At 45.6% G+C, this 19,413-nt stretch overlaps 1 protein-coding gene across 6 annotated transcripts in view; it reads right to left on the reverse strand.

Annotated features, from left to right (window-relative positions):
* The window catches only part of LOC23687649 (transcription factor hamlet), a 453,938-nt gene that overhangs the window by 173,504 nt on the left and 261,021 nt on the right, over positions 1-19,413 (reverse strand). The window contains exon 1 of one of the 6 annotated variants that reach the window (XM_021847869.1): positions 1,886-2,836. The exons of 4 other annotated variants lie outside the window; for them this stretch is intronic. In XM_021847869.1, coding sequence (XP_021703561.1) covers positions 1,886-1,913 — 28 coding nt within the window. In that variant the 5' untranslated portion in view covers positions 1,914-2,836. One more of the 6 variants, XM_021847870.1, reaches the window with a different exon arrangement.

The raw sequence follows: 19,413 nt of genomic DNA on the forward strand, positions 1-19,413 counted from the left end.
TTTGAAATAGTAGTAAATGATCAAATGTTATTTCGGCCTAACAACCCTTTCGGCCTAACGGCATTCGGCCTAGCGGCATTCGGCCTAGCGGCATTCGGCCTAACGACATTCGGCTTAACGGCATTCGGCCTAACGACCTGCACCCGACTAGTGTAGATATGGAGTTCTGGAAATATCGACTCACAGAGTATGGAAATTTAAGATGACCGAAAAATCCATCGAGTTAAAGAATATCAAGTTGTGGAGAGTCGACTGTATTTCAATTTGAATGAGTGAAAAATGCTGCAATAACTTGCCCAGTCCATCGAAAATACTGTTCCCAAACCTTTGAAGAAGTATTTATATCTCAAAATTGAGAATAACATTTAAAACTTGTACTCAGTATGCCTGTTTGTTTGTCAGTTGATAACTGTAGTACTGTTATAATAAACAAGTAAACTGAATTTCACGAAGCCCTGTGCTTATTACCTAATTATCTTACCTTATTATCTAAACGGGGTAACATTGGCAGTTTTTGTTTTTTTTTCAAAGCAGTTGTACAATCTTAAAACGATTCATTATGAATACACCTTTAATTTTTCATATAATCGAGAGCCGTATTTGGATTTAGTGTAACTTCAATAATGGGTATGTAAACACAAAGAAATCCACAACTAAACTACTGATTGACATCATTGTAGTTGTAACTGGATTGATAGAACGTGGATTAGATTTTACTGATAAAAGTACAGAATTCAAAGTAAAATACACCTACAAAAGTTGTTTAGGCAGTAACAAATATGGCCAAAGTCTATAAAAAATAGTCTAAAGTTATCGATTGATTCTCATGTTTCATCCAATTCAACAAGAAAAACAATCGTTTTTAAAATAACAATGAACATATATCGAACAAAATCGGATGAATTACGTAAGGTTTGGCGTTGAATGGAACTTTTAGTACTAAACTAGTGACAATTTGTAAAAATGCGGTTCGCTAAGAGATTTAAGACCAAATACAAGTTTTACAATAACTAGGCTACCAAGTATAAGTAACGAACTCTACAAAACTTCGTTAAATAGTGCTATCTCATATATTTATATTGACCTATAAAAAGCCTTCAATGCTTTCGATTCCAACAAGAATAACGCTGGCATGAAGTGTCATAATAATACTTCTTACATTTTCATTCCTTTTGCTTAACTGATTAACAGAAACTAAGTAATTTCGGTTAGTATGTTGTGGGTCTCGTAAATAAAAGTTATCCGCATTATCGAAAATACCCCGTTTTACGGTACTTCTATTTGAACCACTATTGCGGGCAATTGTTGAATGATTCATCCATCATTACTCCTAATGGGTCAGTAAATTAGTATCTCAGCAAGTAGAGGTGATCAATATTCATAAGCCCTGCTCAAATTAAGTCATTCCACCAGCATTTACGATCTGAACGCCCAAAAATTCGCAACACCGTCGGCACGACCATCAAAGCGCAAATAAACACTAAATAAAACCAATTATTTTCTGCCTTGAAAATACATCTTCCACTTGACATCAAACACCCATGGCAATAAATTTCCACCGCTGATAAGAAACCGTCACGAGTCCACCGCTGAGCTCTGGCTCACATCTATTTAATCATAATTAATTGAATCAACCCAAATACGCAAATATGTAGTTGCACCCGAAAGGGAAAACTCGAAACGTATTTTACGATCTCACGCACCTCTCATACTTCCAATGAGCTTGTCGTCGTCAATCAAAAAACCAGGAATAATACGTCAAACTCGGACCAACTCATAAACTTCCTTTCTTCGATCGGCTTACAGGACCCCTGCTTTTTTATTCGCGACATTAACTTTATAATCTACAGTGATTTGTTTCGGCCTCAGTCCACCGAGTTCGTACCTGGCATCATTAGCTCGATATCAACCATATCAGGGCACGTTGCGGCGGGATCAGTTCGCCAAACACCAATTAGAATTCGTACAACTTATTTAAGGCGAGCGGCCCGTTTTTCTCCGGCTTTCGTGGCGAGAATCACTCCATCACAACATTTATATCCTAATTAGAATTATTTATCATTTCTCGCTTCACTTTTCACTGGTTTCCCAGCTCACGCACGCACGAAACTGATCACGAACCGAAAGACGCACTGTGAGTCACGTGGCCAATAAAAACACTCGGCCCTCCGACAACTAAATGGGAATCTTAATGAAAAACCATTAAAACCACGTACGAAACCGAATAAATCTTAGCTTTCTTGGGGGGGACCCCAAGACCTCCGACCAACTCTATCGGTCCACTTCAATCTTGGTTCTCCCCGTACACTGCTGATCGATTTTCCACCACTCTAGAGGCACACAAATTTCGCGCGATGGATGGGTCAATTTGGCGATTTGCACACAGCTTTTCTTGCCTCCGATGAAGCTTTGCGTGTTGACGAGAAAATTAGCCTTCAAATAGCATCCTCCAACGGAGACGTCGATTCGGAAAACCCGGTCGAAAAAGTGTTCATTCACCTGGCCGGGGAGTCACGTCACAAACTTCACACATGCCCCAAACATCTACTGCCGACTCTTCCTATGCAAATCGACCGCACAGATTCACACCTCCACCCGAACTCCGCAATACGTGACACTGGAACCGCGCGCCGTGATCTAGTCCTTGTAACTCGTCCTGTAGCTATTGGCAAGTCTCGTGTATGCGCGCGCGGTCTCGTCGTTGTCTGTCTCTTGGATGCTAAGAATAGACTAACAAATTCTTCCCATGCAATTATCACACACTCCAGAGGACCATCACAACAATCACGTCGTCGTCGTCGACGTCGTCAGTCGTCCACAAACACATATCGCACCGCGCCATGCTTCCTCGCCCGTTTGGAAGTGAGCCTTCAATATCTCTCTCCGCCGAAATTGCTCTCCCTCTCCGGGAGTCACTCATACCACCGTGGTGGAAAACCCTCCACGAAATCAAACACCCCACAGAACGAGAGAGCGAGAGAGAACTGAACACATTCCCATTTCCGTCCGAATCTCGTGGGAAGAAGCGAGGTGCGGAAAAGCGCAGGACGCCGCTGGCCAAACAGATAAGAAGGATCAAAAGTAGGAAAGGAATCAGAGCACCGTTGCACACCAACACAGTTGTGCAATGGCAACGGTAGGTAGTTCATCACGAGGACGCCGAAAACAACATCGACATCGACATCGACGTCGACGTCCGCATGTCTGACGGGGTGCTCCGGTTTAGGACGACGACGATGACGAGCAGGGATAATGGAACATAAACGATCAAGGTATAAATCACGGTGGTAACCGCACTGCAAGGACGAAGTCGGGAAAGGGAAAAAGGGAATTTCGAGGAAGTATGTTGGTGTGGTGACATCGTTGAGTGTTGTCCTTTGGATCGTTCTGTTCGAAGCGCTCGGTTTGCCTTAATGAAGTTGTTTGATATGAATGTGACTGTGAAATGTAGTCGGATTCCATTACCCCGAATTCCATTACTCCAAATCTCATCACCTCGAGTGACCCATGAACCTGAGTGACAATATATATTATATGTCACGAAAAACTTGGATATTTTCAATCCTTCCGCCTCCTTATCTCGATTTTTGTGTGAGTCTTCTGGAAGTATTGTAAGGATTGTCACACTTTCAATCCCCTTCCCTCCATGGCAACATGGAACATTTTTTGGCGATTGAAGTTGATTCGGCAGTTGTTCCCTCTCCATCCGAAGCCTCTTGTAAGAAGTTTTTCTCTTAGACTGCAGTTCGCTGTGAATACGAACGGCACATGGTACGCATACCGTTCAAGGAAGACGTTATGAAGAAGGTAGGAAGCGTTAGGCGCGCAACACTTCATCGCTTTCGGTTGATCAAAAATCGAGTGGGACGAGACCAGCAGCTTGCTGAGGAATATACAAAGTTCATGGATGAGTACTAGGAGTTAGGCCACATGGAGCGAATTGATAGCGTGGCAGCAGATCCTGCTTACATTATTCCGCATCATCCAGTGATTCGTGAAGAGAGTTCCACCACTAAGGTCCATGTCGTTTTCGATGCATCGTGCAAGAGCTCCAGTGGAGTTTCTTTGAACGATACTATGCTAGTTGATCCAATCGTATAGGAAGATTTAAGGGCAATCACGATGCGATCTCGCTTGTATCCGATCATGCTTATTACTGACATTGCCAAAATGTATCGGCAAATTTTGCTGAAACTTTTGCTGAAATTTTTTAAAACAGATCGCACTCGACGGAGGGACAAACTTTCCAGTTGCAGCTCAGGCGGCCAGCGAAGATTTTTACATCGACGACTTCTTTTCCGGAGCAAGCACTGTCGACGAAGCCATCGAACTCCTTGAGCAGATGGACGAAATGTTGAATTCAGCTGGAGTGCAACTCCGGAAATGGGCGAGCAACTGTCCGGAAGTACTAGAAGGCGTTTCGCTTGCTAATCGTACCTGAGAGCCGTCGGTAGATTTTGCTAAAAACCAGTCCATCAAAACCCTGGATCTGCATTGGGAGCCCGGCTCCGATCAGTTGAAGTACGATGCTCCATTCAACTCTGATACTGCAATTAGCAGTTCGTAGTTCCCAGTAACACCAGATTTGCTTTCGCCAGGACAGTAGTTTAAAGAAGGTAGAGTACATCGTGGCAAGAAGAAATGTATAGTTCTGAACATGATGAAATGAATATTAGCAGTTTTTTTCTTCCCTAAAAGTATGTTTTTTGTTACCTCAACGTTTTTGCAGTTGAATTTCTCATCATTATAAATTTATGTTATGATGCTTTGCATTTAATCTTACCCCAGTTTAGTTAGTGGGCAGGTTGGGCACGTTAGGAGTTAATCATTCTTTTCCCGATCAGCCTAGATAGCCGCGTAGTGTCGGTAGCGGTTGTTTCAATTGGCTGAGAATTAACACTACGGATTGCCTGTTCCGGGGGTAAATGTCCACCTCACATGTGACCCACAATTCATGCGGCTTCAAGCTTACCGTGCCTAAGAATGAATGGTTAGGGGTCTAAATAAAACCTAAACACTAAAGGGGCCTGTGGAGTATCAGGGCTCGCTTCACAGTATTGTGTCCTTCCTGCGATACCTGGAACAATGGTGCAGACGACCTTGTGTTTCTCCGAGTTAATCGGCTGCCCTTCTGTAGTCTCAATCCTGAGACTAAATAAGGTTGGGATTATAAAGTTGCAATTTAGTTTAAATTTTCACCTTTATGGTTTCGCATTGTGCGTTTCACACAGTGTATTCTGTGCCTTTCGCCTTTTGTGACTTTTAAGATATATGAGCATGAACATAGATGATTCGTAGCAATTCGTAGTTGCTACTCCGTGATTGACCAGAAAAATCGAAGTTGCACAGGGAATTAATGGATGGGGCTTGGGATTAGCTTTCTTCAATTCATTCTTCAATGAGCATAAATCAAGAGCTCAATTTTTCAAAGCCAAAAACGGCGTCGGCCACTTTCTTATAGCCATCGGGGAAGGGAAGGAATGTTAGTTAGACAACCGTTGTTATTAAATACAGACCGAGTATACCTCTGCATCTCCACAGTTGTCATGGAAAGGATATCGGGTTAGTGGGATAAGGTATAGATCTGGGAGTCATCAATGTTTGGGGATGCGATCTATGATATAATCACGCCTAACCAGATTCGCGATATAATTCGATAATCGCATTGTATGCCGAACAAATGTTCATCACTAGACATGAGCGATACGATCAATAGTGATGTGAAAAACTCAATTTCTCATTACTCACGCTTGAGATTTTTCATGCGTGATTTGTCAATCATGCAACTCAGTAGTCAAAAAATCATGGATGAGTTGGCTCACCTTTTTGACTCATTGTCTCGTATTTCCACAGTTTACTCACAAACGGCAACAATTTCTTGTTAGTCTGGTAAAATTATAGTAATCCTTTCTAACGTAAACAACAACATTCGGATTTCACGAGTTTTTGACGGATTTTGCGACTGAATCATTTTTTACGGTTTCAGTTGATTGAGTTGATTTTGCATCAAAATCTCAAGCGTGAGATTTGCGAAGCAGATCTCTAATACGTTTGCTCTCACGGGAGAGCGTATTGCTTGAGATTTTGAGTGTGAGTCTATCAACACTGGATCAAACATTACTAACGAATCGCGGCACTTTTTCACTACAACGGGAACACGACGCGCGAAGTTTTTTAGTATAGATCGAAAGGTAATTGGCTTGTTTAGGGGTATCCAGTTTCTTACATATTCTGAATCTAAGTTAAAAAGTGAACTACTATCCAATACATTACTCAGTATGGGAATTAGCAGAGCATAAAATTTATTAAATTTATTTAATGAAAACGCGTGCTTTTGTTTTGGTTTGATTTAATGAGCTGGTAGAGCTACACGTTTTTTGTTGCTTTGGTAAATACAGAGTAAATGGTATAAGTGAAGTTGACACTGGTCAACCCTTTAACTGCGAATTTGTGGGATTTCGAAAACTGACTACAACTGTCCAGAGACCGGTTTAGTAAGGGCGTCTGCCTTCTGGTCAGCCGAACTGATGTACTTCAACTGAATTGTAAGAGTTCTCAGACAAAGTGATGTCGCACATCAATGTGCTTACTTCTCGGCGAATAACCAATCTCCTTCTCCGCTAAGCATAATGCATCACGGTTGTCACAGTGGATGATTATTGGTTCCGAGCAACTCTGCACGGAAGCCGCGACACCATAACGCCTCCTGCGATGCTGCTGACAACGCCATGGACCAATGCACGAGTTCACTCTTTGACTTTTAAGCGGTGCCGTGTTATTTATGTGGTCATAGCAACGAGTGAATTCGGCACCGCTCAAACGTCAAATTAGTGAACTCGTGCATCGGTTCATATGGACTGATGCACGAGTTCACTAATTTGACGTTTGAGCGGCGCCGAATTCACTGGTTTCCATGGTCACATAAATAACACGGCACCGCTCAAACGTCAAATAGTGAACTCGTGCATTGGTCCATATTCTGCCTCCATTGTAGAGAGCGCAACGGTCGGCTGCTTTCTGCTGCTCCATGACACTGATCCGCTTCCGAACTGGAACAGACATCCTGTGACTGATCTTCGTGAATGTGGGTCGTTTCCACAGTCCGCATCGCTATATCCTTCAAACGCTGCACTAGACGTCTTCCGAAAGACCAATCCCAGCGATTTGGTACCCTGAAGGTACTTCAGCGCTGATTCACTTCAGCTGGTGTCGACGTCAGATTACAGTCCACCATGTTGATCTTCCGAAGTAACTCTTCAATGTACCGTTGCTGATCCAACGCAATAGTGTCACCTGTCCTGGTAATCCGCATTCCGTGCACCTGCTTGGCTTCACCCAAATCCTTTATATGGAAGTTCACTGAAAGCTGACGCTTCACTGAATCAAGCCACTCTGGATCGTTTGAGAACAATAACAAATCGTCGATGTAAACTGCAGTGATGATTCTTCAGTTCTGTGTCTAACTTCATGTTCCAGACACGACTAGCTTGTTTCAGGCCATACAGCGCCTTTTCCAGTCGACAAACCTTTCGTGGATCCTTTTGAACGAAGCCTTCGGGTTGTTCTATGAAAATTTCCTAATCTGACAGGTCCCCTTGCAAAAAGGCTGTGATTGCATCCAACTGAGCTGCTATAGCCATCAGATACCGGATACTGGCATATCTGACCACTGCAGAGTATGTCGCGTTTATAGAATGCCCTTCACTTGAAAAAACCTTTTATCACGAGACGGGCCTTGCGCCGGTCCAATGATCCATCCGAGTTCATCTTCTTCCTATTTGCACTTTAGGGCCTTCCGTCCTGGTGGTAGGTTCATCAACTGCCATGGATGATTCGATTATAATGCGTGGAACTCCTCCTCCATAGCGCGCAGCCACAACTCCTTCTCGCCGGATTTCATCGCTTCTTGAAAAGATTGCGGTTCACTAACGTCACTTTCCAGTGGTAGTTCCTGAGATACGGATAATCTTTTAGGGATAACACTGAACGTTATATCATAATCTTGGTACTTTCCTGGTATGTTGCGCTCCCGTTCATTGCGCATGATCACGAGAGGATCTACTGGTTGTGAAGAGAGCGCGACAGATTCTGCTGACGATGATTCCAGAGATTCGGTTGCGCTGATGTACAAAAACTTGTAGCCATCGTTGTTATCGGCTTCTGCAACATCTCCCAGCTCTTCACCAGCTCCGCCGCAAGCCTCATGATTGTCTTCGAGAATTTTGGCCCCTACACTTGATTTGTTACTAATCAGCATCTGGTTCATAGTTGTTCGGCGTTCCGGAAATATAACCTCTGGAACTTCTGCCGAAAACTCCACTTCTTCACTGAACAAAATGCATCTCGAACAATCTAAACCGTTTTTGTCATCGGTAAGTACACTCGATATCCTTTCGACTGATACGCAAAGCCAACGAAGATGCCCGGCTCAGACTTGACGTTCCACTTCCGCCTACGCTGCTTGGTAGCACATCACTTTTGCTCCAAAAACCTTCAGTCCCGACAAGTCCGGTAGCTATCCCGTGAAGCGCTTCTCTGGCGTCACCGAAACACCCTTGGTCGGTGATCGGTCTATCAAAAAATTTTGCACAGCGATGGCTAAAAGCACAAGTCTAAGCCTCCATCCAAAAGTAAACATCGAGCCCTCTCAACGACTGTTCATACGCTCTGCCAGCCCATTCTACTCGGTGTTATATAATATCGTCGTTTCATGGCGAATACCATAGCTGCGCAAGAACCGTTTCATCTACATGTTGGCATACTTGGAGCCATTACAGTGCGAAGTTCTTGAATCCTCTTATTGGTCTGGTTTTCCATCAGGACTTTGTACTTCTTGAAACTTTCCAGTACCTCTGTTTTCGACTTCAGAAAGTACACGACCAACTTGTGACTGTCATCGTCCGAGTAGACTAGCTCTAGCACCTTGGTCGCTCGTGTTCCTTCACTGTTAAATGGCTGTCAAAAATGTTACCCTTCCAGACAAGTGACACAAGTAGGATTTCAGCATTACCGAAATCAACTCTAAACTTCGAAACTTCATTAAAGTTCAATGTTCAGATGCCCCATCCTGCGATGCCACAGAATGATGTCACCAGTTGACAGCGTACAGGACTTTCTTGTACAGCTTGTACAGTCCGCTTGTTTCCTGACCGAGGGCCTCTATCGGACCGCACCTCACATGCATCCCTGGTGAAGTGAACGCTGTAGCCCTACTGACCGAAAGAAGGTTGATTGCTATCTCCGGAACGCACAAAGCATCGGAAATCGTCAAGTCGCATGACCCTCTATCAATGTCTGCTTCCTTTGCCACATTCCCGGTAGCCAGCACAGCTAATTCAGCATCGTTGGCCACACTCACAAGACACGACGATTCCTGCGCATCTTGCAAAAACGCCTTACTGCTGCACATATGCAATGTAGATCCCGAATAGAAGAACCAATCCGCTTCGCTTTTCTTCGGGTGTGGTCATCGATACAATCCTTTTGTCAGATGTCTCCTTTGTATCCTTCGGATCATTCGGTCCTTTCTGCTAGCACTCCGAAACAAAGTGACCGAATTGCTTGCACCTGTAGCACTGAATCTTCGATTTGTCGGTCTTCTTTTTGTTGACAGTCTTCTTCTTACTTCTTTGCTGTCTTTCGTCGAAATGCCACTGATTTTCACGTCCTGGAGGATTTTAGCCTTCCCTACTCGAGGGAAACCAGATAAGGCAAACATTAGAGATGTTCTGGCTCTGGGTAGGCTGGACCTTGAATTCATAATGCTCATTTACAATTTTCTGAAAGCAAATTAAAGTCTTTGTTTGATTTTCTACTTTGGTTGTTCTTTAGGTCCACCTCGTCCTTCCTTTGGTTTTCGTCTGTCCAGCTTGTCTTCTCGGAATACATCTGTTTGTACCGTTACAGGTTGTCATGTCCACTCTACGGTTGGCCTGCAGTAACAACGCGAAACGATATACTACGCTGATGAGTTACGCATCGATAGCATTAGTTTGATCACAGATTCAACCACCACATCTTTTCTGATGCCTCTTTAGCCGGTTGTGGAACATGTGCTTACATCCGATCGTCAAACGCCTTAGGGACAGTAAGGGTCGCACTTCTGACGTCTCGCTCAAAGGTCGCATCACTCAAACAACAAAGCATTCCCCGTTTAGAAGTTTACCTTAAGTTCTCCGCTGCGCTGCGTTTTTTTTTCGAAACATATATCTGGGTTGATTCGACGACCATAATAAATTGGCTAAAGGCAATACCGTTGACATGGTCCACGTTCGTCGGCAATCACGTTTCAAAATCCAGCAAATTACTGAGACCATAAATTTTAATATAATCTCAAGGAGGCTGCCAGCGGTGGTGCTTCTCCAGTGTCAAAGGTGTTGGGAAGTACCCGAAAAGGAATCATGGCCAATACAAGTCCGCGAAGGTATTGACGAAGAAGCGCAAAGGAAGCACGGAAGGCTTCATTTGCAACTGCGTCTCCTTCGGCAACATTCGTTGAAGAGTACGTTGATCGATTCTCCAACTACCAACATATGCTGCGGAGCACTGCGTACTGGCGGCGGTATTTCAATAATCTAGGTCTATCAAAATCCACACGAGTCGGTTCCTTGCCACTATGTACTGCCGAGATTCTTAGCGCTGAATTCACTCTCGTACACTTAGTCCAGAAGGACAGCTTTCAGGCGGAATTGAAGGCTGTCAGAGCAAAAAAAAAAACTTGGCTTCGTTGGTTCAACCCAATCGTTGATTCGGATGATGTTCTACGTATCGGAGGACGTCTCGATCACTCCTCACAACCTTTGGATTCCCGTCATCAGATTCGGCTCCCAGGTTCACACCCATTCACGGAACTTCTTATTCGGAGTCATCATGGACGTTTTCTTCACGCAGCAGTGCAGCTTCTCACCAACATTCTTCCGGTGCGATTTTGGATATTGAGAGGCAGAAATACACCTCGGCGGATTGTTCACAACTGCGTGACGTGTTTCCGAGCAAAAACCGAAAGCCTTCGAACAGTTCATTGCCGAAGTTCCACTGTAACGTGTTATCGCAAGCTTCATAGCCATTCTCCGTAGTCGGGATCGACTTTCGAGGTCCGATCTATTTGAAGCCACGCCATCGTCGAGACGCGCCACCAAAAGCCTATGTTTCACTATTCATTTGCTCCAACACAAAGTCAGTCCACCTAGAGCTTGACGTGGATTTCAGTACGGCAAAGTTTCTCCAAGCCTTTCGTCGCTTTCATCGTTTCTTCAGCGGATCAACTAAACATCAAACCGAAGGGTCCTATATATCCCGGGTCTTATTCTTTTTTGCATGTTTGAAGCCTGAACAAGACTATAGAGAACTGCAACAACCAACGGATTGCTGGCGTTAATTTGACAAGGCTCTCTATCCAGAAGGTCCAGGTGAGGAACTGTCCATTTATCTCTACTCGAACGAAAATGTCTACCAGTTGATCCATTCTTTACATGTCGCTCAGCTACAAGATCTTCATCATTATTCATCGAGATCTTAAGTCGTCTTAGTCCAGAAATAGTTATTTCTGCGACCCTATGTGTGTGAGACGACGTTCTCTATTGTTCGTTATCTACATCTACGAGAGAAGGATTAGATACTACATTCTTGGCTCTGCTCAGATACGATAACCGAACCAGTGCAGATCGATTCTCCGTCGTCGTGAGGCGTGTGACCCACACTTGTGTGAAATCTACGTTTTCGTGTTCGTTTTCACCGATGTTTGTCGTGCTCAACATTAAAATTCTCGTTAGTTATGTTGCTAGTTTAAGTTGAATTTAATAAATTATGGGAAAATATTAATCATAAGAATAAATGTGCGAGTTGGTAGTTCCAGGCAGAGTCCGCTAGTTCCCTGAAGGTTGAACATGGGTCATTTAAGGTAACGGGGTAACGGGTCATTCGGGGTAATGGATTTATTTTCTCATCAAAGTAGATAACAGGTGTCACGAATCTTTAGCGCACGTAACGCTTTTAACATTCCACATCCCATAAGGCGACTCGGTTCCTTGAGCTTTACCTCCAGGACGTGTTTCCATTACCGTAAGTTTTGCAACGGGTCTACGTAGCTTTATCGCAGGGCTGCCCAACGTACGGCCCGCGGGCCACATCCGGCCCGCGACCTCATTTTGTGCGGCCCGCGGAGGGTTCAAAGATTCTGGATACGACTTTCACGGATAACATTGGCAACATTCTCACAGAATTTTTATCAGGATTCCATAGCCAGGATTTTCAACGAATACAATTTTCTAGAATCCTGGAAGATTTTAACATAAAGCTATGTAACATTTTGTCAGAACACTAATCTAATTTATTAACAAATTATGAGAAGATTTTTTTTAAATACCATTTAGGACTTTCAAAGATTCCTATATGCCAAGATTAAGTGAGATTCTGAAGGAATCCTTGGCACGATTCTTGTAAAGTCTTGGACGTTCTGACCAAGATTTTCGTAAAAGCTTCATTTTAGCACATTCCGATTCATGCTAATAATATTAGGTTGGATTTTGACAGAATTTGGGGCACGATTTATTTTTTAAATCCTGGGTGTTATTCTCACAGGATCTAAAATATTCTGGACTAGATTATTATATAATTTTGAAAGAGACTCTCACAATGTCCAGCAGAATTATCTCTTTTTCGATTTCTTCAGATGAAATTTACTCCATTCACTAATTTTTGTCAGATCTTATGAACTTCATTTTCTGAATTTTGTCAGACTGCGTGGGAATATTTGTGCGTTTAAAAATGTGGCCCGCGACATAAAATTATTTCTTAGCTTTGGCCCACCGCTCAAAAAGGTTGGGCAGGCCTGCTTTATCGAGTTTGTTTGAACTTTCGCTTGTCTGGTACGGCCGTTGAAACCCGGGAATATAGCTCACCACACCTCTCGCCCAGCGATTTCGTAGACTTCCGTCTACTATTTTTATTTATTTATTATTTATTTAGTTGGTGTTACATCAATTAATTTGATAAAACCTCGTTAACGATGTTACGCCAATTTACTCGGTCCAAGGCTGTGTCTCTCCAACCTCGATTTTGGCCCACGTTCTCCAGATCTTGTTGCACCTGATCAAGCCACCTCGCTCGCTGTGCTCCCCGCCTTCTTGTGCCAACCGGATTCGACGCGAACACCATCTTTGCAGGATTGTTGTCCGGTAGTCTTGCAACATGCCCAGCCCAGCGCACCCTTCCGGCTTTAGCAACCTTCTGGATACTTGGTTCGCCGTAGAGCCTAGCGAGCTCGTGGTTCATTCTCCGCCGCCACACACCGTCCTCCTGCACTCCGCCAAAGATCGTTCTAAGCACCCTTCGTTCGAACACTCCAAGTGCTTGCAGGTCCTCTTCCAGCATGGTCCATGCTTCATGTCCATAGAGGACCACCGGTCTTATAAGCGTTTTGTACATGGTACATTTGGTGCGGGGGTGAATCTTTCTCGACCGCAGCTTCTTCTGGAGCCCATAGTAGGCGCGACTTCCACTGATGATGCGTCTCCGTATTTCACGACTAACGTTGTTATCAGCCGTTAACAAGGATCCGAGGTAGACGAACTCATCAACCACCTCAAAAGTATCCCCGTCTATCGTAACACTGCTTCCCAGGCGGGCTCTGTCGCGCTCGGTTCCGCCTATCAGCATGTACTTTGTTTTTGACGCATTCACCACCAGGCCGACTTTTGTTGCTTCACGTTTCAGGCGGGTGTAGAGGTCTGTCACCGTTCCAAATGTTCTGCCGACAACATCCATATCATCCGCGAAGCAAACAAATTGGCTGGATCTAGTGAAAATCGTACCTCGGTTATTGAACCCGGCTCTCCGCATGACACCTTCTAGCGCGATGTTGAACAGCAGGCACGAAAGTCCATCACCCTGTCGAAGTCCCCGGCGGGATTCGAACGAACTGGAATGTTCGCCCGAAATCTTCACGCTATTCTGCACACCGTCCATCGTTGCTCTTATTAGTCTTGTGAGCTTCCCGGGAAAGCTGTACTCGTCCATGATTTTCCATAGCTCTTCGCGGTCGATGCTATCATAAGCCGCTTTGAAATCGATGAACAGGTGATGCGTTGGGACTTGGTATTCACGGCATTTCTGGAGGATTTGCCGTACAGTGAAGATTTGGTCCGTTGTCGAGCGGCCGTTGATGAAACCAGCTTGATAACTTCCCACAAACTCATTTGTTATTGGTGATAGACGACGGAAGATAATCTGGGATAGCACTTTGTAGGCGGCATTCAGGATAGTGATCGCACGATAGTTTTCACATTCCAGTTTGTCGCCCTTCTTGTAGATGGGGCATATGACCCCTTGCTTCCACTCCTCCGGCAGCTGTTCGGTTTCCCAGATTTTGACAATCAGCCGGTGCAGACAGGCGGCCAACCTCTCCGGGCCCATTTTGATGAGTTCAGCTCCAATACCATCTTTACCAGCGGCCTTATTATTCTTGAGCTGGCTGATGGCATCCTTAACTTCCCTCAATGTGGGGGCAGGTTGGTTTCCTTCATCCGCCGTGCTGACGTAGTCACTTCCTCCGCTGTCGTGACCCTCGTCGCCTGTGTTCTCCGTGCCATTCAGGTGTTCATCGTAGTGCTGCTTCCACCTTTCAATCACCTCACGTTCGTCCGTCAAGATGCTTCCGTCCTTATCCCTACACATTTCGGCTCGCGGCACGAAGCCTTTTCGGGATGCGTTGAGCTTCTCGTAGAACTTTCGCGTTTCTTGAGAACGATGCAGCTGTTCCATTTCTTCACATTCCGCTTCTTCCAGGCGGCGCTTTTTGTCCCGGAATAGTCGGGTTTGCTGCTTCCGTTTTCTTTTATATCGCTCCACGTTTTGTCGCGTTCCTTGCTGCAGCATTGCAGCCCGCGCTGCATCCTTCTCCTCCAAAACCTGCCTGCATTCTTCGTCGAACCAATCGTTACATGTCCTCCTTTCCACGTACCCGACGATGCTCTCGGCTGCGTTGTTGATGGCTGCTTTTATGTTGCTCCAGCAGTCCTCAAGAGGGGCTTCGTCAAGCTCGCCCTCTTCCGGCAACGCTACCTCGAGATGCTGCGCGTATGCGGCAGCGACGTTCGGTTGGGCCAGTCGCGCTAGGTTATACCGAGGCGGGCGTCGATACCGTACATTGTTGATGACGGATAGTTTTTGGCGCAGTTTCACCATCACTAGATAGTGATCAGAGTCGATGTTAGCGCCACGATAGGTTCTGACGTCGGTAATATCGGAGAAGTGCCGTCCATCGATCAAAACGTGGTCGATTTGTGATTCCGTCTGCAGTGGTGATCTCCAGGTGTATCGATACGGGAGGCTGTGCTGGAAGTAGGTGCTGCGAATGGCCATGTTCTTGGAGGCGGCAAAATCTATCAGTCGTAGGCCGTTCTCGTTCGTCAGCCGGTGGGCGCTGAACCTTCCAATCGTCGGTCTGAACTCCTCCTCCTGGCCAACCTGAGCGTTCAAATCACCTATGATGATCTTGACGTCGTGGCTTGGGCAGCGGTCGTACTCGCGTTCGAGCTGCGCGTAAAATGCGTCCTTGTCATCATCAGTGCTTCCGGAGTGAGGGCTATGCACGTTTATGATGCTGAAGTTGAAGAACCGGCCTTTGAGCCTCAACTTGCACATTCTTTCGTTGATCGGCCACCACCCGATCACACGCCTTTGCATATCACCCATCACTATAAAAGCTGTTCCCAGCTCACGTGTGTTGCCGCAGCTCTGGTAGATGGTATGATTACCTCTAAACGTTCGCACCATCGAACCTGTCCAGCACACCTCCTGCAGCGCTACGATGTCGAAACCGCGGGTCTTCAGTACATCGGAGAGTATGCGTGTGCTTCCAATGAAGTTGAGAGATTTGCAGTTCCACGTACCGAGTTTCCAATCGCTAGTCCATTTCCGTCGCTGTGGTCTTTGCCGATTGTTCCGGTCCGTATTCTCTCGTTGACGTTCCTGTGCTGATGTGTTTTTACGGCTGGCTTGCAGGGCCTGACACCAACCCCCTAGATTTCCGGAGGACCATTCCCCCTAAATGTTCGGAGGGCCATAGTGCGCAGTTTAGCTTAGAGTCCTTCTCTGGCACTCGGACGATGATCAGCCGCCCCTGACATGGGGAACAGACGCTGTTGTGAGCCGCTCCTAACATGGAGTACAGACGCTCAAGGTTTGCAGAAGCAAACCCCCCCTTCCCTGTCAGCATACGACCAAAGTTCCCACCGGGGGTTGGTTACCCGATCTTCCCTAAGGTTACTCGTACCCCGGCCAGTACCACGAGGAGGTAGGGATAGGAGTTGCTGGGCAAGAGGCTAAGGACCGCACAGAGGGGTCTATTTTATTCCTTCAGGTACGCGAGGTACCAATGGTACGCCATGCCCAGCCATTTACCAACCACTTCCGTCTACTATGAATACTACATCCCCAACTGCTATGGGCTTAGTTTCTTCGAACCACTTAGTTATTCGAATCCACCTGCACTAGAATTGGTCCAGCATATGTTGGCAGAGGAGGGCCCAGATAGTCGTAGCGGTAAACGCGCAGCTATTCAGCATGACCATGCTGAGGGTCGTGGGTTCGAATCCCACTGGTCGAGGATCTTTTCGTAAAGGAAATTTTCTCGATTCCCAGGGCATAGAGTATCTTCGTACCTGCCACACGATATACACATGCAAAAATAGTCAATCGGCAAAGAAAGCTCTCAGTTAATAACTGTGGAAGTGCTCATAAGAACACTAATCTGAGAAGCAGGCTTTGTTCCAGTTGGGACATAACGCCAGAAAGAAGAAGATGTTGGCAGCGATTCCAGCAGTCTCGTAGTGTTCTATTTTCCTCCGCCGGCAGCTTCTCAGTATGTTGTACTCCCTTCGAGTTCCATAAGATTAAATGGTTTGGCTCTCACTTCCTGATCCGAGCTTTCCAAGGGGACGTACGTTAGAGGTCACAAATTGAGCAAAGACTCAACATTCCCCATTGCATAGAACAGCCTGGATCACTTCTTCTGTAGGGGTTCTTGGATGGTTGACCGAGTTCATGGTTACCGTTATCGCTCTGACCATACACCGCCCATGCACGGGGAAGCAGGAGGGATGAAACTCCATTTCGTGTTTGTGTTGGTAAAATATTCGGACATCTTCAGGTTTACGTCCTTCAGTTGCTTCACTAGCTTTTTTTACGCCAACAAAGTTTGTACCGTTATCGGTGAAAATCTTCTCTGCCGCACCTCGTCTAGTGATAAACCGATGAAGTTGATAGAGATGCCATTACCTCCAGGTGCACCGCTCTAACTGCAAGGCAGATGTAAAATACGGCCCATCGTTTGACAAAACTCCGACAAAACCGAAATGTGGACCTCGTGGCCGAGCGGTTAGTGTCGTCAGGCAGTTAAGCGTATCGTGTCATGGGGTGTGGGTTCGATTCCCGCAGCAGCCATTTAGACTTTTCGTCAGGAATGTTTCTCGGCTGTGTCACTGGAGCATGCTTGTCCGTTGTCTAGTGTTAAGTTATAGCCTGGGCAGCTGAATGGCGTGTCTTTTTAGAAATTGTCTATCCCGATACATGGAAACGGTTAAACAAACAGCGTTACTCACTCCTTTGGCAGCGTAACCATCCGAGGGATGTCGATAATGAGATCGGTTATTCGTTGTCTTCAGGGCAATCCGCAGCACACCACCTTCATCAATGAACGGAGATAGCTTCCTCAATGGACTGTACTTTTACACATCACTTCGTCTTCGTATTTCGCTCTCATCTACTCTAAAACGTTCAACTCTTCTGAATATGTATCCTTCTGCGCTATCCTCCACAATGTAAGCTCTGCTTTCTGAAAATCTTCTTAATCCAATCTTCCACGTGCCTCCACAGTACCTCGTGTTCCACGTCACTGACGAATAAACTGCGTACGTTGATCATAGAAGCCGTTCCCATTTCAGAAAATTGGCTTCAATCTATAAAACCACCGTTGCTGACTTCGCGGTGCACAAGTACCGCAGCTGCACGCAACTCTGCCGGATCTTCTATACATTCTATCCTTCACTGCGGTCATTGACTCTCCTTCTTACACAAGAAGTTCGGACCTTTGAACCAGCGTTTAGTTGGATTCAGATCTGGTGCGTCTTATAATCGGCAACGCTAAGTCGCTGGCGTATCTCCACTTCGGTATCGTAGTGGCGTCGAGGATCCACAGTATAACGGTAAAGAAGTACCGCTTCTTGATTTCTAGTAAATGGCTTTCGGTGATGGACTTCGTTAAACGGCTCCCTATTAGAGGAGCATACAACTCGAACTGTTGAATCGACAGTGGCTTAAGCGGAGCAACTTTTGTCTTCGAAGTCACCAGTAAATACCGTACCTGCCTTCTATCTAAGGCATCATATCTGGTCCTATCGTAATCAGGAAAGCAGTATCGGGGCACTTCAGCCTTTCGCAAACTTCTACAAGGATTGGATCACTCTATTCATCCTTACTCCGCCACAGATCTTGAAAAGAGATCTTGCCATCTATGATCCCACGTCATAGTCGTAGCCCAAGGGGATCGAACAGGCTCATGATGAATCGTTTTTTTTTTTATTTTCGTTGGCGCAGAGTCTTCGGACATGAACCGCTGTACCGAAAGACTGGTAACGATAGAGTAAAAGGTGAATACATTCACGCTAGGACGCCAAGCCATCACTAGAATGCGCTAAACATGACTGGTCCTGATCCCAGTGTATCTTTCAACTGTGTCTGTGACCGTTTACCCTTGATTTTTACCTTCTCCAAATTCGATCGACAATTTTTGTTTTTGAATCCGGCTCCGGTGTGCTACTGTGTTTGGTGGTGCGTTTAACTACACTGCTCTGCTCGTTCTGCTATTCCGACGGACCGGTTGGATGCCAAGGTTGGTTCTACGATTCCAGTTGAAGGGTGACTACCGGTATGCAAGCGCTCCGATGACCCAAAGCCGACGGTTCGTCGTAATCGATACTAATCGGTGTAGTTTCCGATCGTGCTACTTTTCCCCGAATATCGGTTCCCCGAACGCCAGTTCCCCGAATAACCCAGTTTCCCGAAAAGTGGTACTGTTCGAATAGGAGCTCTAATAGTTTTTAGTAGCAAGATGGTGAACTAGAAAGAACGATAGGCAATCGAAAGAAGGAGGTATTTGGTTTTTCTCGACTATACACATGTTCCCAAAAGTGCTGAGGCGGTAAGAACCGCCAATCAAATAAAGAAAGGGTGCAAAACTTTTCGGGGATGTGGGTTTTTCGGGGAAACAGGATATTCGGGGAATTGACATTCGGGGAAACCGTAGTTTCCGACAGAGAAGCTAGCCTACTCCGATGGAGAGTTCAACGACGGAGGAAAATCTCCCGAAACCGGTAACCTTACGCCGTTGTTGGCCGGTAGAGTGCCGAAGTCGGC

The sequence above is a fragment of the Aedes aegypti genome, chromosome 2 (assembly GCF_002204515.2).
Source record: "Aedes aegypti strain LVP_AGWG chromosome 2, AaegL5.0 Primary Assembly, whole genome shotgun sequence".
Lineage (NCBI taxonomy): Eukaryota > Metazoa > Arthropoda > Insecta > Diptera > Culicidae > Aedes > Aedes aegypti.